This window comes from Herpailurus yagouaroundi, unplaced genomic scaffold (assembly GCF_014898765.1).
Source record: "Herpailurus yagouaroundi ecotype Mexico unplaced genomic scaffold, PumYag 139, whole genome shotgun sequence".
Taxonomy (NCBI): Eukaryota; Metazoa; Chordata; class Mammalia; order Carnivora; family Felidae; genus Herpailurus; species Herpailurus yagouaroundi.
In genome coordinates, this window is record NW_024412394.1 from 13075554 (window position 1) to 13102325 (window position 26772).

General features: G+C 46.4%; 1 protein-coding gene across 7 annotated transcripts in view; it reads right to left on the reverse strand.

Moving 5' to 3' along the window:
- ADGRF5 (adhesion G protein-coupled receptor F5) overlaps nt 1–26772 on the reverse strand; it is a 100305-nt gene that overhangs the window by 40135 nt on the left and 33398 nt on the right. For all 7 annotated transcript variants that reach the window (XM_040473703.1, XM_040473704.1, XM_040473708.1 and 4 more), the window contains exons 2-3: nt 14326–14451; nt 7297–7351 (exon numbers count right to left, since the gene is read on the reverse strand). In XM_040473703.1, coding sequence (XP_040329637.1) covers nt 7297–7351; nt 14326–14427 — 157 coding nt within the window. In that variant the 5' untranslated portion in view covers nt 14428–14451. The remainder of the gene's footprint in view (nt 1–7296; nt 7352–14325; nt 14452–26772) is intronic.

Consider the following 26772-nt stretch of genomic DNA (forward strand, 5'->3'; position numbering starts at 1 on the left):
TGTTTTCAGACACGCCCTGCTTCTGGTCCTATGGAGACAGTCAGGTGGCCTCCAAGTGCATTTGTGCACGTCTTTCTTCAGTCATGCCAGATGGATCAAAAGTGATCATAACAGAAGTAACAACAATAATAGCAGCTGCCATTTATTCATTGGCCAGTAGGGTCTAGGTCATGAGGAGAGTATGCATATACCCATTTTGCAGATGATAAAACTGAGGCTTGATGGGTTAAAGCCACATAAATAGCAAATGTTAAAGCTGGGATTTGAAACCGTATTTTCTTAACTCCAAAGTTCATTTTACTTTTTTTCCCTTAAATGTTTTATTTAATTTTGAGAGAGAGAGAGAGAGAGAGAGCGAACATGAGTGGGGGAGGGGCAGGGAGAGAGAGAGAGACAGAGGATCTGAAGCGGGCTAAGCACTGACAGCAGAGAGCCTGTTGTGGGGCTGAAACTCACAAACTGTGAGATCATGACCTGAGCTGAAGTCAGACGCTCAACCCACTGAGTCATCCAGGCGCCCCAAAGTCTATTTTTTCTTTTTAAAAAATTTTTTTATGTTTATTTATTTTTGAGAGGGAGAGAGACAGAGTGCAAGGAGGGGAGGGTCAGAGACAGAGGGAGACACAGAATCTGCAGCAGGCTCCAGTCTCCAAGCTGTCAGCACAGAGCCCGATGCACGGTTGAACTCATGGACCACGAGCTGAAGTCTGATAGTTAACTGACTGAGCCACCCAGGCACCCCAAGTCCATTTTCTTTTAACCACTCCTTGTCACAACTCTAATGGAAGAAGATAATGAAAGTGACCACTTTGTAAACCCTAATGTACTCTAAAAGACAAAGAAGGCATTATTATGAAATGTGTCTTTAGAACTAGTGTGCAATTCTCAAAGTCAATTTCAAAATAAAAGCATATCCAAGAGCCAAATTATTAATAATAAATGGAAGAATTATCTAAAACATTGTTCTATTTGTTTCAGCATCATAAATGTCTTAGAAATCCACACTGAGGAAAAACACACTGTGACCCCTCATTGACACTCATGGGTTTTGATCTTAAGTCTAGCTAGGTTTATTCATTTGTGCCCTAGTTTCTTGACTTATCGATTCATAAGTAACTTTACTGTTGGCTGAGTGCCTACTTCCCAGGCACGACGCTAGGTGCTGGGGACCTGGCGTAAATAAGAGAGGCAAAGCTCTACCTACTTCCATGGGTCTCCTGCACCCGTGCGGGAGGTAAAAGTAGGCTGAAACTTCAATGTCAGGCAGTTCTGGAGGGCAAGGAGATACTAAAGCAGGGTCAAAAAACAGAGTGGCAGGCAGAGTGAGGGCAGAGTGGCATTTTAACCATCTAGAATGGTTAGAAGAGACCTTTCTAAAGCCATAAACGTTGAGCAAAGATGCAAGTGAGAGGAGGAGATTGCCATGTGCATATTCGGGGCCTCTTACTCCAGGAAGAAAAAATCAGGACCAAAGCCCCGAGAGTGATTTCCATGGCCTGCCTGAGGAACAGAAGATGCCCTCGGGATCTGGGTCATTCCTGTCCCTGTATGGCCCTGGGGGAGTGTCTGATTTGATGTGCAGGTGTCATTGTGACCCACAGGTGGGTGGGACCAGAGGCACACTGTACTCACAGCCCTGAGGCAGACCCACAGTTTGGGATGGAAATGCCAACTCCTGCTTGCCTCGCCTCTCCCAAACCTGAGGACTTTGGAGCTGGGGAGAGTGATGTTCCTTGATCTGCCCCAGGCTACAAGGGGGCTCAGGAGGAACAGGGGATGGTTTTCCCACTTCTGTGTCATTGTGTGTCCTTTTAGAGCCCCTTAGGTTCTTCTCTGCTGCCTCTGGACCATCTGATTCCAGAGTTTAATGTGTTTGCTTTTTCTTGGGCTCCTGTGGCCTCTTGCCGTTTGCCTGAACTTTTCTGACTCAACCGATGCCCCAAGTGGAAGGTAGCACATTCCAGGTGTCATCAGTGTCACAGATGGAGGCCTATCGGGCAGGCCCAGAGGTACGACACCACCAGGATTTCCCTTCTCTTTTCCCATAAATCGCTGCCCGACACGCAGCACTTATCTTAAAGAGACATTTCTGGAAAGTTGGCCACAAAGTGCGACAAGTAGTTCTGGGTCTTAATCTCAGCTGTTTAAGCAAACAATATTATTTTTGCCTGGCAACTCTAATGGGAATTGTGGCTTCTCAGAAGGTGCAGACTTGAGTATGCCTAAATCAATCTCCCAAGAGAAAGGAGGTTGGTGTAATCTTTCTCTTGACCAAAAAGGGACGATGCTTCGTGATCACTGAAGACTTGGCTCCCTTGTTTCTCACCCTGGAGCAGGTAAATATTAACAAACGCCTGTCTTTCTGCTTGTTTCTTACTATGTTCTAATAGGTAGCAATTTGGCTACACATCTGTCTCTGATTGCACCATTGTCAACAGATAGACCAAGGATCCTGTTCTCCATTTGGATTTTAGAAAGGTTTGTTCACGCAGGGGAAAACCACCAGAGCCCCAGGCTATGGCTCACTGGCAGGTGTGGATGGGAGAGAGGGTGAGCATCCCCGCATGTCATAGAACGCTGGGCTGTAAAGTCTGGAGAAATGAGTCGTTTCTACTAGTTTGCCACATACCCAGGTCAGACCCGTAGAAAGCTCTTTTCCCGCTAAGTTGAAGACGGTGCTCTGTACTCCTTACCCTGTGAGGCTGCTCTAATAACCGTGGAATGGAATCTAATGGGCAGGAGCCAGAAACACATGTTGAAAATTATTAACTCTGCACTATGAGCATGGACTGTGGAGCCAGCGAGAGGGGCAGCGGAATACCTTCCAAAAAAAATTTTTTTAATGTTTTATTTATTTCTGAGACAGAGAGAGACAGAGCGTGAGCAGGGGAGTGGCAGAGAGAGAGGGAGACACAGAATCCAAAGCAGGCTCCGGGCTCCGAGCTGTCAGCACAGAGCCCGACGCAGGGCCCGAACTCACGAACCGCGAGATCGTGACCTGAGCCAAAGTCGGACACTTAACCGACTGACCCACTCAGGCGCCCCCGAAATACCTTCTTACCTGGACAGGCCATTTAGCCTCTGTGAGCCACACTTTGCCATGTGTAAAAAAGGAGTGATATCTTCTCTGCAGAATTGCTAAGAAGTTGGTATGAGGGCCCCTAGCAAATTGTCTGGCCTATAGTAGCCCTTTTGAAACAGCAGGTAGAAAGAATAATATTAATGATAGTAAGTGTGATGATGATATTACAGGCAGATGCCCCCTGGTAGGTCAAGAAAAGCTAATGCTACTCCAATGGTCTCACCTTTGAGACTGTTACACAAACAAACGACACTAATCAGAAATTAAAAGGGGGGTGCCTGGGTGGCTCAGTCAGTTAAGCGTCTGACTCTTGATTTTGGTTCGGGTTATGATGAGATCGAGCCGTGCATCGGGCTCCATGCTGAGTGTAGTGTGGAGCCTGTTCAAGATTCTCTCTCCCTCTCTCTTTGCTCTTCTCCCCCGCTCATGCTCTCTCTCTCTCTCTCTCTCTCTCTCAAAAAAATTATTTTAATTAAAAAAAAAAGAAATTGGGGCACCTGGATGGCTCAGTCAGTTGAGCGTCCGACTTCGGCTCAGGTCATGATATCACAGTTTGTGGGTTCGAGCCCCGTGTCGGGCTCTGTGCTGACAGCTCGGAGCCTAGAGCCTGCTTCAGATTCTGTGTCTCCTTCTCTCTGCCCCCACCCACCCTGCTCACGCTTTGTCTCACTCCGTTTCTCAAAAATAAATAAATGTAAAATAAAAAGAAAAGAAATTAAAAGGAAAAAGCATTCCCAACACATGGAACAATCAACCCTAAAACCAACCCCAGACCTTGGGCTGAGAGCGCCTCATTCTTGCCATCTCACTCTGCCACCACCTCCGCTTGCTCAGTGCACTAAATGCCGTGTGCTATCCTAAGAAAGACAAAAACATAACCCCCGCTCCCCGAAATACGTTCCTCAACCTAGACAATGCACAGCATTTCCTGGACCCAGATGAAGGGTGAGCACACACTGGGGCCGCCAGGTCTGCAGAAAGATTGAGATTCCCACACCAGCAGTCAGCAGCCCAATTTCCTCATTAGGTAGGTACTTAAATGTGAGCCCTTCCTGCACGGGGCTAGGACACCCTGGGTCTCCCTTTCTCGAAAAGGTGTCCATTCTCAGTCATTCCTTCTGAAACCAAAGAAGAACCCACGAGGACTTTTCAGCCCAGGACCCAAGAATATTCCCCAATCGGGCTCAGAAACCTGGCAGAGAGCACTTCCACCACGACACGGAGAACACACGCGTGTTACTTCTAACCAATAAAGACACGTCCACTCGCACTCCCCTGAGAAGATTGCCCTTAAGAGTAACTTTGGAGCTTCCTGGCAAACCTCCGAGACAAGATTCCCATTCCAGCTGTGGTTCTCCCTGTGGCCTCCACATCCCTCAGACACCCAGGTCCGTGTGCTCCTACCATATCACGTGGATCACCGCTACCCTTCACCCTATGTCAAGTCTGTCTCCATGTCTTCTTGACCCGCTCCTTGTAAGGTCTTTCACAAATGCTCCCCTTTCTCCTTCCCCGTTTCACTCGAGGAACCAGGACCAGTGATGATCCATGCTGCTGAGCCTCCTCGCCGGTCTCCCGAGCACTGACTTCTTCCTCTAATTCATCCAGCCATAACCATCTGCTAATTTTCACTTCAGGTGGCTTCCATCGGTCCCTTCTGTGTGCCAGCCTCTCAGCCGATCTAGAATCCACTTCCTGGTTTCATCGGGGCGTAACTCTGGATGCTCTGTCCTATTCTGATTTCCCCCCTGCCCCCCAGTAGCCTCTCTGCTCTAACTGGAAGATCCACCCTTCTTCTGATCTTCTGGCCTCTAAGTATTTGTGCAGACTCCTCTTCCCCAACAGGGCTCTGAATTCGTTTTCCTAAAACACTACTGGTATGCCATGGCTTCCCTTCTCCTGCCTTCAGTGGCTACACGGGAGCTTCTTTGCACCAGGGATTTCAGGCTCTTTCAAATGCAATATTATTTCTATAAATAAATCTTTGTTTTCAATGAAAAAAACACACGAATAAATCCCTAGATAACCCTAGTAACATTTAAATAAAATGTACATAATATTATTTAATCATCTCAACAACTCTGAAATGTAATAACTCATATAGATACTTGCATGCAATTATGTGTCTGTGTTTGTATGATGTATGTAATATACATACACATACACATATATGTACGTGTGTGTGCATATCAGGGCCCAGTGAAGATATATAACTGACCGGAGTAACTTAGGAAGAAGCCCAGAGTGCTCTGAGCATAAAAGTGAGTGCTGATCCTACTTTTAAAGATGATTCTATCTATCCCAAACCCTAAAGCTTTGATCCAGTGCCTCAAAAGGAAATGCCTGTTGACAATTCTCTTTTCTTGGAAACTTTGTTTGCCTCCTGTTGGTTTCTTTCACTGTTTTCCTCGAGAATGGTGCTCTCCATCGCAATTTATATTTCAGCTCTCTGAGGTCTAGCCCCTGAGTCTTTCCATAGCCACTCCTTACTTTGGTGATTTTGTAGAAGCCCCAAGGTCAAACTGTCTTCTGCAGATGATGGGTTGAGTCCTTATCACCTTCCAAAACGACTCTAAAAGCCTAAGCGCACAGAGGATCATGTATAATAAACGGAAAATATATTTTTATGGTAATTTATTATCATCATGATTGTTTCCAATGAAAGCACATCTGGAAAATTTTGGAATGTCAAATCCTTAGACGCAGACGTGGCTTCCTTCCAAAAGGCTAACCTCTCACGATGTCACCACGGGTCACAGACAGCCAGGCCCGGAAGCGCAGGAAGACGCTACTTTTACAGCTGTATGGTCACCGACTGTCCCCGAGGAGGCTGGCAGCCTGGGCCTTACAGGAGCCTGGGAGAAACCTGGAGCTGGAACTCACCCGCAAGTACTTTGGTTCTTAAAAAGAAAATCGTTCAAAGTACCGAATGGGGACATCTCCAGCTCCGCTCCTGTCACAGGGTGCCAGGGGGCTCAGGGGATGGGAGTGCCTGCACTGATGCTTTGTTTAAACGCACAGAAAGTGCCACTTGTGTGCTTCGGACTGCTTCAGGGAAGGAGGGGAGTGGGGGAGTGAGGGTGTATAAGGATATAAAACAAAGCCGAAACAGAAAAGGAAGGAAAGAAAGACAAAGGAAGAAAAAATGAAGGTATGACCTTCCAGCGAACATTTTGAGTCCTTAATAAAATATGATCGAATTGTCATTTCAAGCACTGGGCAGAGGTCGATCTGGTTGGTGCTCTGAGAAGCTCCAACAGACACCTTTATCCTGGCCCCCGCGAAAGCCCACCCTCTTTGGCGGCTTTATGACTCCTGCAGATGACAAGACCAAACAGACCAAACCACGGCATGTCTGGGCGGGATTCAGTCATAATCCTGGAGGTTAAGAAGTTCTACCTTCTCCAGAATTGGTACAGACACTGGGCCAGCAGCTTTGGCGGTAGGAACCCACCCTCGACTCACAAAGGGGCAGCTGCGACAGGGACATACGCTCTCTATTTGTTCACCCATTTACTGAGAAACTGGGCTCAGTGCCAGGCTACAGAGATGAGGAGGGTTCAAGGGAACTCATGTCTACTGGGGATGACAAACGGGAAGTAAAGTTATTACAAAGCATTGGGACGCATCTTGTGCTATGGGAATGTGACAAGAGCAGTGGGAACCCAGGAAAACGGCCCCTCCCTGTCTGGGGAATCAATGGAAAGCCTTACGTGGCAGGAGCCCATGTGAATGGAGTCTCTCCGGCAAAGGAGGGTGGTGGGTGGGCAGCGACCATGTGAAAGGAAACAGAAGGAGAATAAGTGGGAAAATCACATGGGGTCTGCTAAGAATCCAGCAGGTGATTGGATTTGAGAAAATCCTTGGAGAGATCCAAGGCATTTGGGAGCCCATGAAAGATTTTATATGGGGAATCAGTTTGGTGTTTTTGAAAGGCAAGGAAGTGGGAGTTGAGGAGAGAGCCACTGGGGACAGACTCTTCAGGATCTCGGGAGCAGAGAGGGGGGAGGTGAGGGGCTTGTAACGTGCTGCTAAAATCCATTTAATATCATTAGGTAGAGGAGGGAATGGAGTTGCCTTGTAATTGCTTCTAGAAATTGAACCCTGATACACTCGGAGACTGCATTATAGGGATCACAGGGTTTAAAAAGTTACAGCAAATGTCATTTGATCGGGCTTACCAGAAGAGACTGCCAAGCAAAGGCTTTACCTACCTGCTCGTTTTTGCCTTAGTGGCTCCTTCCCCGCTAGTTCATGTTCACGGAGAATCTGAAAGAACATTTTAGGAGACTGTCAGTGAGGGTTAGAGATGTCTTATCTCCTTGGTCCTGCTCATGTGCTCTGAAACGTAGGAGCTGAGCGTAGGGCTGCGGATTCCGGGTGAGCACCTTGTACCCCGCGGATGGTGGGAACTCTATGAATGTGAGCTGGTGTTCACTTTTCATAGACCAGTCTCTAGGCCCAGGAGCGGAACCAATCACCACATCTGAGTTTCTCCGAGTTCCTGTAGTTTGAGTTGGGTCAAGAAATACAAATTATGGTGTTTTTAACTTGTGCTTTCTGCCTAAGACTTGAACCCTGAGTCATTCCGGTGACGAGTCTTAGACAAGTCTGAGACATGACCTCTCCTCAGCACTCAGCTTGTCCCCACCCCAATCTTTCTGCTGCGTTAGGGCTGTTTACATTATGCATGCTTAGAAATCATCTTCTCCTCCTTTGTTCCTTTTTCTTCTGGATGGTTCTATTGTTGCTTTCTGTGGCAGGGGCTGTGAGAGCTAGCTCTGGAGTCAGACTGCCCGGGCACAAGGTTGTGCTGCTTACTAGTTATGTGACCTGGGGGAACTTACTTACCCTCTCTGAGTCTCAGTCTTCTTTTCTGTAAAATGGAATAATAATATTTCCGACCTCATAGAACTGTTATAAGAATTACATCAACTGCATGTGACACATAGTAAGCCCTTAATAAAGTTGAATTATACCATAGACTATAATAGTTAAGAGCAAAGACCCTACGGACATTGAGTTCAAATCCTAGCTCTGCTGTTAAGTGGCTGTGTGAACTTGGGCAAGTTATTTAACCTCTCTGTGCCTCCGTACTCATCTATAATATAGGAATAAAAATAGTCTGCCTCGTGAGGTTGTCATAAGGATCAAATGATTAACAAATGTAAGGCACCGAGAATAGTTTGGTGACGTTGTAAGAGCTATTCTGGGACAAAGCGTCACGCTCTTCTAGAAGCACCATTGCCATGGACCCTTTCATCCACACATTGACACTCACTTCGTCTCTATAAAGCTCTTCTCCTGTCATCATGCAGCTTTCTTTAAGAGTTGACTTTGATTGGCTTTGTTGGGATCACTGCCAATTCTGCGGCTGGTAACCACACCTTGACCTGACCTGGGTTTCCTAGTTCATCCCTGCTAGGCTGTGCGTCCCAATCCAGACTCCCTTCAAGGCTCAACAGGCGAGCCATACGGCCCCTACCCTCTGCGGTGTGTCCTTTCCCATGAGCTCAACACATCCATGAACGCCACCCCAGGCAAAGCTCATTCTACCATCTGTGGTATCTCTCATTATTTTCTAGTTATCTCCCGTCATAACAATTTATAAAAATATGAATGCCTAAGATATATCCAACACTCCTGTGTCGGGCACTGTTGAGCACTTGATGCGTGCTTAGGTATTTAATCCCCACGACAATCTAAGGCATAGGTGCTATGATTATTCGCATTTCCCTGATGAGAAAGCACAGGTGCAGAGAGGTCAAATGACTTGCCTAAGGTCACACAGCCTTTAAAGGGCAGAACAGGACTCCAACCGGGCTAGCCTGGCTCCAGAGTTTGCACGTGTCCATACGGGCATTGAATGATTTTATCAGGAGATACCCCGGGAAACTGTGGGTCTGTCTCCGTGACCTCGGCTCTCTTACCTAGCACCCTTTCTTTCTCTGTCACCTCCTCCTATCCCCTCCTTCTTTTCGATGACAGTGTTAACAGCCATGAGGATCTGTACGGGAGTGGTGTGCCTGACAGTTCATAAATGTTCTTGAAGAAACAAGTAGAGGAACGATGCATGACGATTGGAATGTCAGAAGCCCAAGTGCTCTTTCGTTTGCAACGGGCTTATCTTAGCTGTACCTAGATGCGCAGCAACCAAGAGGGAGCAAAGTCAGTGCACAGGGCTGGTTCCTGTCCAGCTTCTCCCGGAGACTGCTTTGGCTCTGTGCCCAGGCAGAAGGGAAGGGGCTTCTGCTGTATTCCTGCCTGCATCCTCTCTGGGGGGCTAGGGGTAGGGAGTGGGGAGCCACCAGGAAGGCTTCTCCATCCACTCTTCATGGGCTGTTGGTTGGGGGACTCGGCCCAGGAGAAGGTGATCCCTGGCAATCACCTTCGGGAAGCTCTCCAAGGTCTCGATTTCATTTGCTCCATTTTCTGGAGGGGCTAAAGGCTTGAGGTTAAAACAATTCAGGTGCAGTCAATTCCCTCGTAGATAGCATTTCAATCTGTGACCGTAAGGATCACTTCCCTTGGCTCCCCCCAGTCCAGGTTAGCAGGTCTGGGGTGCGGTGACAAAAACTGTCTTTTTAATGGGCACATCTCTGGACATGAGGCCATCTTTTGAGAAACACTACTTTTGAACTATTTCCTGCATTCTTATGGTGAGTATCGGGAACTGTCAGGGGACATCTCTGCAAAGCACCGCCTCTGTAGCTCTGTCACCTACTGCCTCTGTCGTCCTTCCAGCGAGGATGCACAGCCTCTTGTGAGAATAACCCATTTTTTGTTTTAAGTCCCGCAATCGTTGGGGCAAATGCGGCCAAAATACTGAAAGCAATAAAGTCTTTGAGGAGTCCCCTGCGGGGGTGGTGGTGAATACCCTTGGCTCTCCCAGATTTGAGAAGGTACAAAGAGATGGGTTTCAAGGTCAGGAAAGGGTTGCAAGAGATGGGTTGCAAGGTCAGGGGGGCCTGGATTTCAACAAGGCAAACGTTAGAATCGCACCAAGCACCGAATCCCACCACCTCCCCCTCTTCCTGGTTGGAAAAGTCACTCGCTCATTCTGAGGCTCAGTTTCTCACGTCGTGGAAAGCAATGTTCTCAGGCACACCAGCCGCTCGTACGGTTTCTGGCAGTGGAATGTGTCTGTGTGTCAGGCTGGCTTGGGACTCACCAGAGGCCATCCTTGCCCTCCTGAGTCCTCGTGTCACCCCCATTCAGGGACCGCTGTGACTCCGGCACTTGCCTTTTCTCTTAAACATTGGGTACTGAGGAGAACTCTTAGGGGAGCATAGATCTTCTCAGATGAGTCTTTACTTCGGAGAAGAAAACAGAACCTCCAGGGGACTTCCTCCTGCTTGTCCATGTAGAGGTACCCAGATGAGTCTCTGAGGACAATGGCCATCCCCATCCAAAGGGGATTTCCTGATGGCCAAGTCTCAGCCAGAAGACACAAGGTCACCAAATCCAGGAAATGCCCCACCTCTTGGACATGATGACTTTAAAATAATTGTGTATGGGTTTGGGTGGGGGAAGGGGTGGCCTGGAGTGATCATGGGCGATCAGTCAGGAATGAGAGGTGGCATTTTATGTGGGAAAAAAAAAAAAATCCCAGGGAACAGGATGACAAATAAGGTGGTGACTAAAGGCTCCAGGGTCGTCAGATCTCTCTTCTCCTCGCCAAGGCCCTGTCCCTCACTCCTCTTTTTCTTGAGCTGGACTCCCCAGCTTGACATCTTTGCCTCCAGTTAGATAATTATCACCTCGCAAAGGCATCCTAGCACGGGTTTACGTGTGCTAGCAAAGTAAAAGTAAATAACTCTGTACCAAATCTTAAGTGTTGGCCCTGTGCTGGTATGAGAGCGTCTGACCCTCACAACAAAGCAATGGAGGAGATGCTATTTATTCTCATGCTATGTAGAGGAAACAGGTTCAGGGAGACGGAGAAAAGACGAAATTTCCCAGGCTGACCAGAGCTGGGTTTCACACTCAGCGATGATGCGGTGGGCTGTGTGTCTACAGTCTTGCGGCTCAAAGCACAGCCACCGGAGCAGGCACGACGTCAACTTGTCAGAAATGCAACATCCGGGCCCCACCCCAGACTTCCTGAGTTGAGATCTGCACTTTAATCAGGTGCGCCGGTGGGTTCATACGCACGTTGAAGTTTGAGGGCCTCCGTTGCCACACTTTGAAAGCCCACCACCCCACTTTGCACACGCAGGCTCGCTGTGGCATTACTCAGAATAGCCTAGACATAAAAGCAGCCCAAGTGTCCATGAATGGGTAGACGGATAAACAAAATGTGGGATATACGTCCAACGGATCATTATTCAGACTTAAGCGAGGAAGGAAATTCTGACGCATGTCACAACGTAGGTAAATTTTGAGGACATTATGCTAAGTGAAATAAGTTAGTCACGAAAAGGCAAATACTGGATGACTCCACTTACGTGAGGTACCTAAAGTAGTGGAAATCATAAAAAGAGAGTAATAATAGTGATTGCCAGGAGCTGGACGAAAGGGGGGAATGGGAAGTTCTTGTTTAACGGGGTTAGGTCTTCAGTTTTGCAAGGTGAAAAAGTTCTGCACACTTGTTGCATGGCAATGTGGATCTACTTAACGCCACTGAACTTAAAAATGGTTAAGGTAGGGCGCCTGGGTGGCTCAGTCGGTTGAGCGTCTGACTTGGCCCGGGTCATAATCTCGCAGTTCGTGAGTTCGAGCCCCACGTCGGGCTCTGTGCTGAGAGCTCAGGGCCTGGAGCCTGCTTGGGATTCTGTGTCTCCCTCTCTTTCTGCCCCTCCTCCTCTTGTGCTCTGTCTTTCTCTCAAAAATAAACATCATGGGCGCCTGGGTGGCTCAGTTGGTTGGGCGTCCGACTTCGGCTCAGGTCATGATCTCACGGTCCGTGGGTTTGAGCCCCGCGTGGGGCTCTGTGCTGACAGCTCAGAGCCTGGAGCCTGCTTCGGATTCTGTGTCTCCCTCTCTCTCTGCCCCTCCCCTGCTCAAGCTCTGTCTCTGTCTCTCTTAAAAATACATAAACATTAAAAAAAATTAAAAAAAATAAACATTAGATTTTTTTAAATGGTTAAGATGGTAAATGGTATGTATGTTACCACAATATTTTTTTTAAAGCTCATCAGCACAGGGCTGCATTTGAAATGGTAGAAGGTCAGCCTTGGGAACGGATGAGCATCTTAGGGCAGTACAGGCTGATGAGGCAGGTTCAGGTGTATCTCTCCAATGAGATGGTCTTTGGCCTTTGGGTTGTGTGAATATATTATATCTCAAAGGCAGATCTAGACAGGAAAAGTGGAGACCTCTGGGATAGTGCTGGGAGTTTCTAGAAAGATGGAATTTGAACCCAACCAGAAGCCTTGGGAAGTCACTGGCTTATCCTCCGACCAGCCAATGCCCCCAGATGGATGGAGGGGTATTGTTGGGGCCACAGCAACGGAGGCCATCCTGGTCTAGGGGGAGGGCACAGCTGAAGCCAGGAGGCCAGGAGTGCTAGGAAATTCTGGAATAAAGGTCAAGCTGACTGTATTGCTGAGATCACTTCAGCCTCGGGCTTTCTGCCCACACGTCTGAGTAACTAGAGCTCTGCACTGACCCCGTGAAGTCACAGGAGGTGTGAATGTTTCTCTCCCATTTACCTGGGCAAACTGCTGCCTATGATCACACAAGGGGAACCTCACACTGGAGTTTGGGAGAAGAGACACATAATGCACACCTCCCAAGTCATGACAGAAATAATGAAAAAGACAAAGCAAACCTAGGTCAAATGAAAGACACAAAAACAGAAAAGAGGAATTAAGTGTATCAAGTTCTAAAACACAACCCTGAAAGTAAGATCAAGCATCTTCTATATGACATTAAATGTGAATAAACTATGCTCCCCCAAGCAAAGTCAGATTTACTCAGATTTTGTTGAAAAGAAAAAACAAGACGAAACTTCAAACACATGTTGTTTATAACAGGACTTCCAACACAAAGTGGTCCGTTAAAGGCTAAACAAAAAACAAAGAACAAAGATTGGGCAAACACGAATATAAAAACAAATTTGATAACGGAAACAGGGGACAAAGAATTAAAATTAAAAACTACCAAGCAGAGGGGCGCCTGGGTGGCTCAACTGGTTGAGTGCCTGACTCTCAATCTCGGCTCAGGTCATGATCTCACGGTTTGTGGGGTCAAGCCCCGTGTCAGGCTTGTGCTGACAGCACGGAGCCTGCTTGGGACTCTTTCTCTCCCTCTCTCTCTGTCCCTTCCCTGGTTATGCTGTCTCTGTCTCTCTCAAAAATAAATACATAATTTTTTTTAAGTACTAAGAAGACCGAAAGAGACAGTCTATAATGCCACAAAGTACCAGTGAAATTCTAACAGTAGTGACAGACTGAATACAACAGTGTTAAAATACCTTTTAAAAAAATCAGTAGCAAAAAATGCCATTACAGTAGAGAAATAGCAGCAGAAACAACACCACAGCTTTTATTATGTGCCAGGCACTGTTCTAAGGCATCTCGCACATATTAACTGACCTAATTCTTGTAGCAAGCAGGAAATTGGTACTATTCTCATTATGAGACAGGTGAAGAAATTGAACCACAGAGAGAATTACATCGGTTTCCCAAGGTTTCAAAACCAGTAACGTGCCCTGTCTCTGGTGCACGAAGTGGCCTAAGGAAGGAATAACTAATAATTTCCATAAGGAAGGAGGGAGTATTTATTATCCTCTGTCTTGTCTTCCCAAAGACAAGACAAAACCACCTGGATAATTTGTGAGCAAAGAGTTGAAATGACGTCGACAGCCCCTTCAGCTATATCAATCTGTGATTCTCACACACACACACACACACACACACACACATTTTGAAATGTGTTCTAGTCTGATGCTCACGTTAAAATAAATGCTTTGAGAACGTGTCCTGCCCCCAGTCCTCAAAATCTGCCTTCTGGTCATTGTTGTCAGCTTCAGAGTAGAGTTTCAGGCCTCAAAGTGGCCATTTACTTAAGGAGGGAAGCCTGAGGGATGTTCCCTTGACCACCACTAATGGCGGAGTATGGTAAGTTGTAGCCAGGTAGACAAACGAACATCCACGTATGTCTACCACCCCCTCCTCGCATTTGCAACATTTTCTCAAAGGCCCCAAAAAACATTTTTTAAAGCAATTTCCATCTGCAACAGTCCCAGGAAGTCAGAAAAATTTGACAGGGAAAAACATAGCACCCATGGATGTACTCACCAAGGGATGAACAATAGACTCTAAATTCAAGTTCGGTGTAGCTTGGGAAAAATAAATCACAATAATCATACAGCACAGCGTGGTTCTCCTTGGGGATTTCATTTCTTTACGTTTGAGGTGCTTTGCCTGAAATGTAAATATGATGGTTTAGAGATGGGAGAATTTGTTTATTACACATAGAAAGAACTAGCAAACCTTGTTTCGAGCATCACACTACCAAAGGACCTTTGCAAACAGACAGGAGAACAGAAGGAGCATGAAAATATCAACTATAGAGGACAGTCCTTGCTTCAGACCCAGGGATGAGGATATGATCGTGTCAGGATGGGTGAGGGTTGGGGCGGGTTGTGGAGGGACCTGTACATAGGACAGGTAGTGGATGTTTGGGTACCCTTCCTATATACATAGAGAAGGAGACAGAGAATGACGGAGAAAGGAGAAAGGGGGGAGGGAGGGAACAAAGCACTTTAAACATCGTGATCCAGTATACCTAACATACGAACAAAAGGATTCAGAGAACATTACTTGCCTTGGCTACATACAACACACTGTGATATTTCCAATTGTATTCTATCCTACCTTACCCTATTTTTCCTTTTAATTCTGGTAGCAACCCATTAAACTGACTTCATGATGCATAATAATGGGCGAGGGACCCATTAATATGAAAAATCTTGGATTTAGCCATAAAAATATAATCTGTAATTTATAGTCTTTTATGGTATTACAGTAAATAACACAGAATATTAATACAATAAGTCCCATCTTATGCATTGATTTTTGATATCAACCTCTTTATAATACTGGTGATTAAGATGAAGTTTTTGGTGACCAGATTAATCATCTATGCATTTAAAAGGCAGAATACACAGGGGCACCTGGGTGGCTCAGTCGGTTAAGCATCTGACTTCAGCTTGGGTCACGATCTCGTAGTCTGTGAGTTTGAGCCCCGCGTCAGGCTCTGTGCCGACAGCTCAGAGCCTGGAACCTGCTTCAGATTCTGTGTCTCCCTCTCTCTCTGCCTCTCCCTCACTTGTGTGCTCTCTCTGTCTCTCAAAAATAAATAAACATTGGGGCGCCTGGGTGGCGCAGTCGGTTAAGCGTCCGACTTCAGCCAGGTCACGATCTCACGGTCCGTGGGTTCGAGACCCGCGTCGGGCACTGGGCTGATGGCTCAGAGCCTGGAGCCTGTTTCCGATCTGTGTCTCCCTCTCTCTCTGCCCCTCCCCCGTTCATGCTCTGTCTCTCTCTGTCCCAAAAATAAATAAAAAACGTTGAAAAAAATTTTTTTAAAAATAAATAAATAAATAAACATTAAAAATTTTTTTTTAATTTTTTTTTGACGTTTATTTATTTTTGAGACAGAGAGAGACAGAGCATGAACGGGGGAGGGGCAGAGAGAGAGGGAGACACAGAATCCGAAGCAGGCTCCAGGCTCTGAGCTGTCAGCACAGAGCCCGACGCGGGGCTCGAACTCACGGACCGTGAGATTGTGACCTGAGCTGAAGTCGGACGCTTAACCGACTGAGCCACCCAGGCGCCCCTAAAAAAATTTTTTTAAAGAAGAATATCACATTGCGTAATTCCAATCCAATGAAGTGGACCCAGACAAACCACTTCGTACAGATTCCTTTCCTTACCAACTTTTTTTTTTTTTTAATTTTTTTTTTTCAACGTTTATTTATTTTTGGGACAGAGAGAGACAGAGCATGAACGGGGGAGGGGCAGAGAGAGAGGGAGACACAGAATCGGAAACAGGCTCCAGGCTCCGAGCCATCAGCCCAGAGCCCGACGCGGGGCTCGAACTCACGGACCGCGAGATCGTGACCTGGCTGAAGTCGGACGCTTAACCGACTGCGCCACCCAGGCGCCCCACCTTACCAACTTTTTTACAGCCATGTATTTTCATGAAAAGAACACTAGACCAAGAGACAGAAGATATGGGTTAAGATGCAGAATCACCATAAACTGTGTATCATTGAGTAAAGTCACTCACTTTCACTGAGCCCAATATTCCTCATCTATGAAATGAGGATAATTATACCTCCTCTAATTTTCTCACAGACTTTCCTGAGGCTCAGATGATTAAAAGCCATGGGGGGTCTCGGTGGCTCAGTCAGTTAAGCGTCTGATTCTTGGTTTCAGTTCAGGTCATGAACTCACGGTTCATAGGATCAAGCCCCGAGCCAGGCTAAGTGTTAGTGCCCAGCTTGCTTGGGATTCTCTCCCTCCCTCTGTCTGCCCCTCTCCCATTCTCCCTCCCTCTGAAAATAAATAAGCTAAATAAAAGTTTTGGGGTGCCTGGGTGGCTCTGTCAGTTAAGCATCTGACTTTGGCTCAGGTCACAGTCTCATGGTTGAGCCCCATGTCGGGCTCTGTGCTGACAGCATGGAACCTGTCTGGGATTTTCTCTTTCCCTCTGCTTCTCTGCTTCTCTGTCTCTTCTGTCTCTCAAAAATAAATACACTTTTTTTTTTTTAAGTTAATCTGTTAAAAGCCATGAAGAGCAGCAGGGGTGCAGGCTGCCGTGGTTTCACCCTGATTGTTAGTGGAATCCAGAGGGCAGTCATCAGGAAGGGCAGGCCTTGGCCCAGGCATTCGAGGGAGTGCCAGGGGATCGTGGCCAGGATAACACACAGATGGTAGCCAAGACCTACGTGCCAGGGAGAATTGTGTTTCAATCACCAGCTGCTGACTGCCTCCTTTTCCTTTTCCCCCGTGGAAAAGGGGGAAGCAGAAGGCCCTGGAAAAGTGACCCAATTTGCAGATCTGGCAATCAAATACATTTCTAAAATTCTGCAACTCAATGGCTTTTGGAAAATGCTTTGCAATTTAGGTTGCGAGAATAGATATCTAAACCAGATGCATCTGCTGTAGGGCAATTGTAGCAACTGATTCTTTGTTCAAAGGGAACAGGCTTTTGTGGGTATTGAGCAGACTGAGCGGGGTGATACCAACTGCTCCCGGGATGAATTGGGTATTCAGGAGGTGATGTAACCTTTTCGTGCCCCACCTTCGTGCACTATGCTAGCTGGTTCTGGATTGAGACAGTTAATCAAAAGGATGAGATTTAGTCACTGAACGGTTAATGAGCCTCCCTTGACTCATGACAGCCAGGGAGGGACCCAGGTGTTAGAGGGACTGGAGCTGAATCTATATCCTTTTTACCATTCCCCAGAGGTGGCTTTTCTGTCAGAATTAGCAAGAATTATAATGTCTCCAAGTGGTCATATGTGGTCCTTTTGTATAGGCCACTGGCCAATACTGCCCATTGTCCCCATCTTCTCCCAGCTCCCTAGAGACAGGTATTGATTAAATTAACACTCTCTATTGACATATTTGTGACAACAAAATCACAAGTCAATAGAGGTGTCGAAAGGACCCCACTGTGGGGAAGCGAATGTTCCTTGGATGCAGGGGCATGAGAATAGGTACATAGCCATTGCTTACCCAGTAAGGGTGAGAGGTGGGTTCTCCACTTGAGAGAAGAATGCCACCACTTTGAAGGAGAGGTAACGTTAAAAGTATTTGACAACCAGTTGTGTATGGGCCTGGCCAATCAGAACAGTGATACCAGCTGAAGATCAGTTCAGCTTTTGGGGTTCCTACATTTTGGGAGATATCTGAAGACAAACTTCCTTTACCTATATCAATAATTTTTCGGTAACTCTCCAGCTCACAGCTGGTTTTCATCTGTGAGAAGGCCAGTGGAGACTGTGGGGGCTACTTAGCACGGCTAATGGGCAGAAAAATCCAAATTCACCCAATCAAAAGCATGAAGTAGAACCCCAGATTCAAGGCAATATATCGTCACCAGAATCTCTTTAATTGTAAATCCCCTAGAGGTTCTTATGCATTCTATATTCCTGGATTAAATGGCGGACAACAACCAAGAAACACAGAGACAAACGGAGGCAGAGAAGAAAGAAAATTATCTGATGTTCCCAATTTCATTCTCTTTTTAGATTATAAATCTGGGATACTGTCTACTAAAAACTCACCAACCTGAATGAGCTGGCTGTGTCTCAGAACCAACTGGGAACTATGATCTCATACTCAGTACAAACCCTGGGGTGATGAGCAACTTCCAGGTCTTCTCTGGCCCTATTTTCCTGTCTGTGAAGTTAAGGAACAGGGAGAGAGAAATCAAGCACCCTGACATCATATGCCAGGAATAGGTCCTCAGGATTCCCAGAAGCCCTGCACTTGCAGGATGAGGGTCTGGCTTCCTTGAAGCAGTCTATAATGACATTCTCTTGCAGAGTGATTATGCATCAGGAACTGCCACTGTGAGACTGGCCTGAAACACATTAGGGAATTATTCTCCCAAATCTTAAAATCACCCACTTTCCTGGAAACCCTTCATCAGCCCTGAGTGGCCCATACTTTATCGGGGGAGTGGGAGGAGAAGTAAACGGCCTTGCATGCCTTTGCAAGGTTAGAAGCATGTTCACGAAATGGCCACATCTGTGAGGCTCGATGCCCCAATGTCACCACGTTGTGTTTCCACACTCTAAGTAGGGCAAGAGTGAGATTCATTCTGGAAATGATTTATTTCCTAAGCCCTACACAGCTCTGCCTTTTCAGGCTCTCTGGTATCCTCAACCCCTGTCCTCTGGGGACCCTAGCCCAGATACTCTCCTGGTTTCTTCCGGAGAGGAGGAAGGTAAGATGACAATGTGAGCCCACACTTGCTCAGCCTCTGTGACCAGGGCTCTGCTCCCCACTCTAGTCCCACACACATTGCCTCCCTTAGCATTGCCTAGGGGAAAAAGTTCCCTGGAGTATTTGTACATCATCTGCTTCAGTGGTTCTTCGCCCTGGCTGTGCATCAGAAGCATCACCTGGGGAGTTTCTTATTTTCCTTTTTCCATTTGTTTGTTTGTTATTTTAAAATCACCCTAGACCACTTGAGTTGGAATGTCTAAGGGGTGGAAGCTGAAATTCTCCACCTACCAGAGCTGTTTCTGATGCAAGGGAGGTTTGAGGTCTACAGATCCATATTTTCGGCCACCTATTGTCCTTTCTACATTTCCTTGCACGTTGGTACCTTCTATCACCAGCCTATAGCGCTCTCTACTAAAGAACTTACACAGAAACAGAAGTTTGAGGGGATGCATTTAGGAAGCAGTCAATTATGAATGAATGAATGAATGAATGAATGAATGAAAGTGTGGGCTCCAACGTGATCTTCCCACCAGTTTTTGATACAATCCAATAGCCAAGGCCGTTAATTGAGATTGTGTTCAACGTCTCATACAGTTATCAAATGTGTTGCACACTTGTGCACTGGCAAATACAGAGTGTTTTCTGCAGTCCCCAAATTGTGCTCTGCCTGCATAAATTGAAGTGAGCCATGGTCCTTACCTCCAGGAAGTTCCCAGTCTCATTGGGAAGGCACGCAACATAGACTGAAAAAATATCAACGTAAAAACCACTATGTGCTGAAGGTCTACTACGTTCCAGGCACACTGCTAAGTGCAGTAAATAGGTTAGCTCAGTTTCCCTGTCACGATGACCCTGTGAGGTAGGTGCTTTTATCCTAATTCATAGATGAGAAAATGAAGGCCCAGAGAGGCTGCAGAATTCACCCAGGCCACCCAGCTAGTTGAGTAACAGAGCCAGATCCACCCCCACGAGGGCCTATCTCCCAAGTGAGCTGCACTGTGCGAGTGATAAGCATGCCTGGAACTGAAGATGGGGGAAAGCTGGGTGAGTTTGGGAGTGATTAGGGTCAGTGGCCAGACTTTGAAGGATGGGTGATGCTTTCATGTGTAACAAGGAAAGAAGAGAGTCTCAGGTGAAGGAGAACAGCATATGCAGAGAAACAAGAGCCCAAAGGGGGAGATTTAGTAGTCCCTTGAGCCCCTCCTGGAGGTTCCCTTGAGCAGCTTGCCCAGCCGCTGTGCAGTAGGCTCAGCCTCCTTAGGAGGGCTTTGTTCTCCTGAACAATTATTGGCACCAAAGAAGGCAGATCTATTTTTGCTCTGACTTGGAAGGAGAATTTGGTGGCATTACAGTTCAGGCGATTCCCTTTTTCCTGTAGTAGACTACAGTGGAAAGAGCACCAGTTTGGAAGCGAAACAGGGTTGTATTCTGACTCAAGCTCCACCGCTCGGTAACCATGGTGAGACACTCACCCCCACTGAGCCTCAGTTTGCTGATATGAATGGCAAGGATCCCAGCGCTCGCCTTGCGGCACCGCTGTGGAGATTAGAGATCATGCCCACAAAGCACAAAAGGGCCTGGTCTTCGTTGCAACTTGTTCTGGGCTGCGTTGTATCCCTCCAAAATTAATATGTTGAAGTCTAACCCCCAGTCCCTCGGAATGTGACCTTTAATTGAAGGTAGGGTCTTTAAAAAGGTAACTTAGTTAAAAAGAGGTCATTAGAGTGGGTCCTCATCCAGTACAGCCAGTGGCTTTATGAGAAGAGGAGATTAGGACACAAACAGACACAGAGGAAACACCACGTGAAGACCCCGAAAGATGATGACCATCTACCAGCCCAGGAGAGAGGCCTTTGAAGAAATCAACCCTGCTGACATGTTGATCTCCAATTCTAAGCTCCAGAGCTGTGAGAAAAGAGATTCAGTAAAAATGATACCATTCTTGTTTTATTTAAAAAGGGTAAGTGTGGCCCTCTGGTCTGTTGCTTAATATTTATTGAGTGTTTATTTTGAGTATGTTTTTGATGAACATTGAAAAATGGATTATCGGTGTGTCTGAACAGAGCATAAGAACACACACCATCTGAATTAGAAGACAAATTAGAATTGATCTCTAGTTCCAGCACTGCCTCCATGGAAGTGTGGGCTCCCCTTAGTTTTTCAGATGAGAAAACTAAGGCCTAGAAAGGACTATGTGCCTCAGGAGACCCCACCAAGCATTCTTACATTCTACATGACAATATCGTCCTACAGTCGGGCAAACCATTTATGATAGAATTGTGGATAGTGACTGGCATCAAAGATGATGATGAGAAGTATAGATCTCTGTAATTTATTAGGTGCTCACTGAAGTTTGCCTCTGAAGTCCCATTACTATTCAAAGAGTCGAAAATTGCTCGCATTTATTTCAAATCCAAGGTAAACCTCACGTAGGCTTCTGAGCCTAACCATGATGACCTCTTGTATTTATCCAACCCACCTCTGACTTACTAGGCAGTTCAGGCCTTCGCCGCCTCTCTCGTGCACCGTTGCAATGGCTTGTATTCTTTCCCTCTCCGCCCCATTGTCTACATGGACGCAAGATTAACCTTCCAGAAGTGCCCTTCTCACATGTTATTCCCTGTTCAGCTCCCCATTGCTTTTTGAGTAAAGGCAGTTGCTTAGTTGCTTTCATTGATACTCAAGGCCTTCCATGACCTAGATTGTAGATTCCAGAGCAAGTATATGTAATAAGCATCTATTAGATTTTCACCACTGAAGGTGGCTGATTTTTCATAATTGAAAATAGAGTGAGAGGTTTTCTGGGGTTCACGCCAAAGTAAAAATGCAAAAGCTAATCTTTGAGAATCAATCCTGGCGGTGGAGAGGAGCAGTTATTATTGTCAAACTATTTGTGAATGTTTGGTAAAACCAAATGAATCCTACCATTTACTTGGTTTGTTAATCTCCATCTTTCCCCGCCCTTTGGCCTCGGGATAATCACTGCATACTCCAGTTCAATCCATCCTTCAATGACAAGGCAAAAGGCTGCCTCCTGGCTGGAGGTTCCTTGATCTGCCTAGCTATAAATAGTCTCTACTTCCTCTTAATCTAGGTCCTTAACCTTCCTCCTTGTATTATATTTGTTGTCGTAAGCATAGCATGAAGCAAATCTATTTATTCCCTTACTCATGTATCCATTTCTGTATTCATTCACTGGGAAAACATTTATTAAGTCCTGCTAAGTGCCAGGTGCTCTGCTAGGTGCAGAGAAAGGAGCAGAAAACAAGCAAATGATCCCTGTCTCCATGGCGCTTAGAGTCTAATGGAGTAGATGAGCATCATTAAAGGATCAGTCACTGAATTCACTGTTTGACCATGACCATGAAAGTGTGACCAAGGAAAATAATCAAGACACTAATATGTTGTTGAGCACTTACTATGTGCCAGGCGCAGAGCTGAGCATTGACTGTATTAAGTCTTTTAATCCTCATTGCAATTCCAGTATAGGGATTTTAGTATAGTATCTACTTAACAGTATGATATCAAATGAACTGAGCCACAGAATGGTTAAATAATTTTCCCCAAATTACACAAGACGGTAAGTGGCAGAGCCAGAATGTGAACCGAGAAAAGCCTAATTCTAGAGCCCATATTTTTCACCACTGTGCTGAATTTCCTAATAAAATCTATTAACAGAGGGGCATGACCTAGTCCTGGGGATCTGTGGAAGGTATCCTGAAGGAAGTATTTAGTTGAGCTGAAATCTGAAGTGTGAGTTGGAATTAGCTAAAAACAAAAGGGAGCTCAGAGGGGGAGGAGGTTGAGAGTTCCAGGTAGAACAAAGATCATGTGCAAAGGCCCTGAGGCAGAAAAATGCACGGTACATTCAAGGAGCTGCAAATGGGCCAGAGTGGCTGGAACGCCAAAAGGAGCAGGGGATGTATACGGGAGGGCTTGTGAGGTGAGCAGGAGCCAGGACAGGCAGGGTAATTGCAACCACAGGAGTGTTAAGATTGATTAGGAAGACAGTAGAGAGAGTAGAGATGACAGCCAAGAACTGAGGCCCAGAGAATTCCAGCAACCAGAGGTCCTGTCAAGGAAGATGATGGGGCGAAGATGTTTGCGAATGAGAGACCAGAGAGGCAGGAAGGAAACAAGGTTAGAAGAGAGTCTGGAACCAGGGAAAGCCAGGTTTCAAGAAGCAGACTGTCACAACTGTGTCCAGTGGTGCTGAAAGGCCCACGCGGAGGGGGCTGATTTTGCCCATGGGATTTGGAGACATGATATGTTCTCAGCAAGGGCAATGTCCTCATGATATGTGCTCAGCTCTCCTTGGGGCGAGTAGGGAGGAAATCACATTGGGGGTAGCTGTAGACTATGTGCAAGATGAGTGAGTGTATACAACTTAGGAGATTTGCAAGGTGGAAGAGAGAGTGGAGATGCCTCCCATTTGTAACCTGCTTGGCTCTCATGTCGCATGGAGTAGTGATATTATATGTGTGACTTTCTTTTTTTTTTTTTTATTAATTTCTTAAATGTCTATTTAATTTTGAGAGAGAGAGAGAAAGAATGCCAGTGGGGGAGAGGAAGAGAAAGAGGGAGACACAGAACCCAAGGCAGGCTCCAGGCTCTGAGCTGCCAGCACAGAGCCCCACATGGGGCTCAAACTCATGAATGGTGAGATCATGACCTGAGCTGAAGTTGGACACCCAACCAACTGAGCCACCCAGGAGCCCCATGTGACTTTCTTTTTAAGAAAAGAACTCAATGTATTGCACGTGAGGACTGTATCAAGGGAAGCCATGCCTCTTACTCAACCTTGGCCTGTGGCTGGCCAACTAGACAAGTTACTGTCCCCTTTGAGAGAGGCCACATGCATATCTCCCCGTGTCCTGCTTTGCACGTTCTGGGGCACAGCCTAGATGTTCAGGTAGTTATTTTTTAAACACGTACTTCTGATCAACATAGTAGGTGAGAGACTGAACATAGATCGGCACATACATCATTCTACTCCTGGAGAATAATTCAGAGCAGATTGCTTTTGATGACAGGTGCTAAATTATAACACCAAATTCCAGGAGGGCTTCAACTGCAAATTCTGCTGTGATTATTACTCATCTCCGTGAGGCACAGGGTATCAGCCATAACCTCCCTCCTGAACTTGAGGATTAAAAATCTTCACGTATAACCTTAAGAGCCTGCCTTCATAGATCTGTATTTTCCACGGCAGAGGTGACAAGACTTATCTTTGCCGACATTATTTAATTAGATGATTCATCCCTCACACATGCAGAAGTATAAGCTAAATATTTATTTAACACAAACACGAAACACAATACCAATTAAAGGACTGCCTTGAACATTTTTTTTTTCTATTTAATTTTCCCTTGCCTTGAAATAAGGTCCCGCAACAGCATTGTGTCGGGGCGGCTCGGTACCATCAGATTACAGAAGAACATTTGTTTGTACACAATGGGGTCAAGTTTTCCAAAACACACTGCCCGTGTGTGCAGCATTGATAACCTTTTACACTTCTTTCCCTGTTGTAAATCCCTGGAGAATTTGAGCCTTTAAGCAAGAGATTGCCATCTTTATGAAAACATTAAGTTCCTCACTCTGCTCTTATCTCATCGATCTTCCTACTTTCAATTACTGTGTGGAAGGGGTTCCCTAAGTCCCAGCAAAACAATGCCGGGGCTGTGCTCCAGCTATGATGGAGGGTAGCCCTGTGGTTGGCTGTAGGGATGCACTGAGCAACAGAGGGCTTGGGTGTGGGGCCAAGCCTTACAGATCTGTGGTCCTACCCTCCATCAGGTATTCAAAAGAATACTGGAGTGTTAATCATAAAAGTAATGGACCATTTGGAGCAGGCTCTGGTCACTATGCAGGAGCAGGGGCCGGGGGCCCTCATTCTGGATGGTACGGAGGTCTGCGGGAGGGTCCGAAGGCTGGGTGGCTGAGGCAGAGGTGGGTGGAGGGCATTTGGACACTCCAGGGGCTTGAGGGGCAGCAGTTATTTACAACATGGTTTAAAATATTCCAACATTTTAGGGGTGCCTGGGTGGCTCGGTCGGTTGAGCGGCCGGCTCTTAGTTTTTGCTCAGGTCATGATCTCATGGTTCATCAGTTGGAGCCCTGTGTCAGGATTGGCGCACTGTGGAGCTTGCTTGGGATTCTCTCTCTCCCTCTCTTTCTCTGCCCTTCCCATGCTCTCTTTCTCAAAACAAACAAACAAACATTTAAAAAATTATTCCAACGTTTTAATGATTGGCAGGACCACTTTAGCCCTCTGTGTCTCCCGCTTTCAGAGACCTCATCGTCTCTGTGTCCTGAGACCAGGCATGGCTGTCCTTGGCCCATGACTTCATTTCTCAGATATTTTCATTTTCCCTTCTAGGGATTTTGTTAAACTTTAAGAATAAGGTGTGTGTACTACTCAAAATGAAAAAAAAAAAGTATTATTTCCCCCCAAATACAGTTCCCTGAGAAGTCATGAATATTCCAAGATTTCTTTAATCTGGAGCGTCTGATATTAGCCAGTGCCATTCTTCACTAGTCCTCGTCCTCCCTGGTTTCTTGGTTTCTGATGCCCTTGGTGCCTCCTCATTCACGGGGCCCCCTTTCCTCTTCCATCACTCTCCCCTTCCTCTCCCATCACTCCAGCTTTTGCTCCTTTCCCTCCTCCTCCCAACTGCCCCACTGTGGACCTGGGTCCTTGGCTCATCCCCCCGACACCCTTTCTCTTAGAGAGCTTGTCCACTTGCATAGTTTTCATTATCAAGTTACATGAGAATTCCAAAACTCTATTTCCACCCTGATCTCTCTGCTACGTATTAGGCGCATCTCCCCAACCACACTCTTTCCTCTGGGTGGAAAAGTCAGCTCCCCAAAGACTGAACGTCATTCTTCTCTCCCACTGCTACCTCATAACCCATCCCTTTCAAGATTTCCCAACAGCTGGCTTCATCGTCCAGTTCCCCAGGCTCACCACCGCACGGGTATTCCTCACACAAGAATCCAGGGCAGGAGAGGGAGCCACAATGCGACCAGCCACCAAGTCCTGTCACTGCCTCTGCTGCTGTGTTCTTTCCCTCGGCTGCCACCCTGGTTTGGACACGATCACCTCGCACCTGGATGATTGCAGCAATCTCCTGGATGGGCTTCCTCCCCACCCCACCCCCACTGCCCTGCTCAATAACCCAACGCACCATCGGCAGATTCATTTGCCTAGAACGCGATTTCTCATAGTTTGCTGTCTACCGCATTCAAATTCTTCAAACGTTCTCAAGTGACCAGGCAATATTTGGGCTACTTCACCTGGCACACACAACCTAAATATAAACCCAGCTCTGCCATGGTTTTCTTCCATAAAACTTGCCTGCAAAATAGGCTGACCGCTCCCAAGTTTTCACCGTGCTTTCTTTGGCAAAATGTGTCATAAATACTAACAGTAAGTCTTGGTTGAATGAATGGCTGCCTCTCAGTTTCTTCTCAAACCATTCCTGGCCGCTGAAATGTCCCATTCCTCCTTCCTGAGCTGTCTTTTGGGGTCTCGCTATTCACTTAGTAATGGCAATAATTGCTATCATTTATCAAGACTCGGCTACATGCCAGGAATTAGACTAAACACCCTGCATGAACTAGGCTCATCTAATCCTTAGGTCGTACCTTGGTAGAACTATCATCGTCCCCATTTTATAGACGAAGGAACTGAGGCATGGGGAAATTAAATAACACACCCCGGTCACACGGTAAAGTAGTCAAGTCTGTTGCCAAGGCTGGAGCTCTTAATCTTTA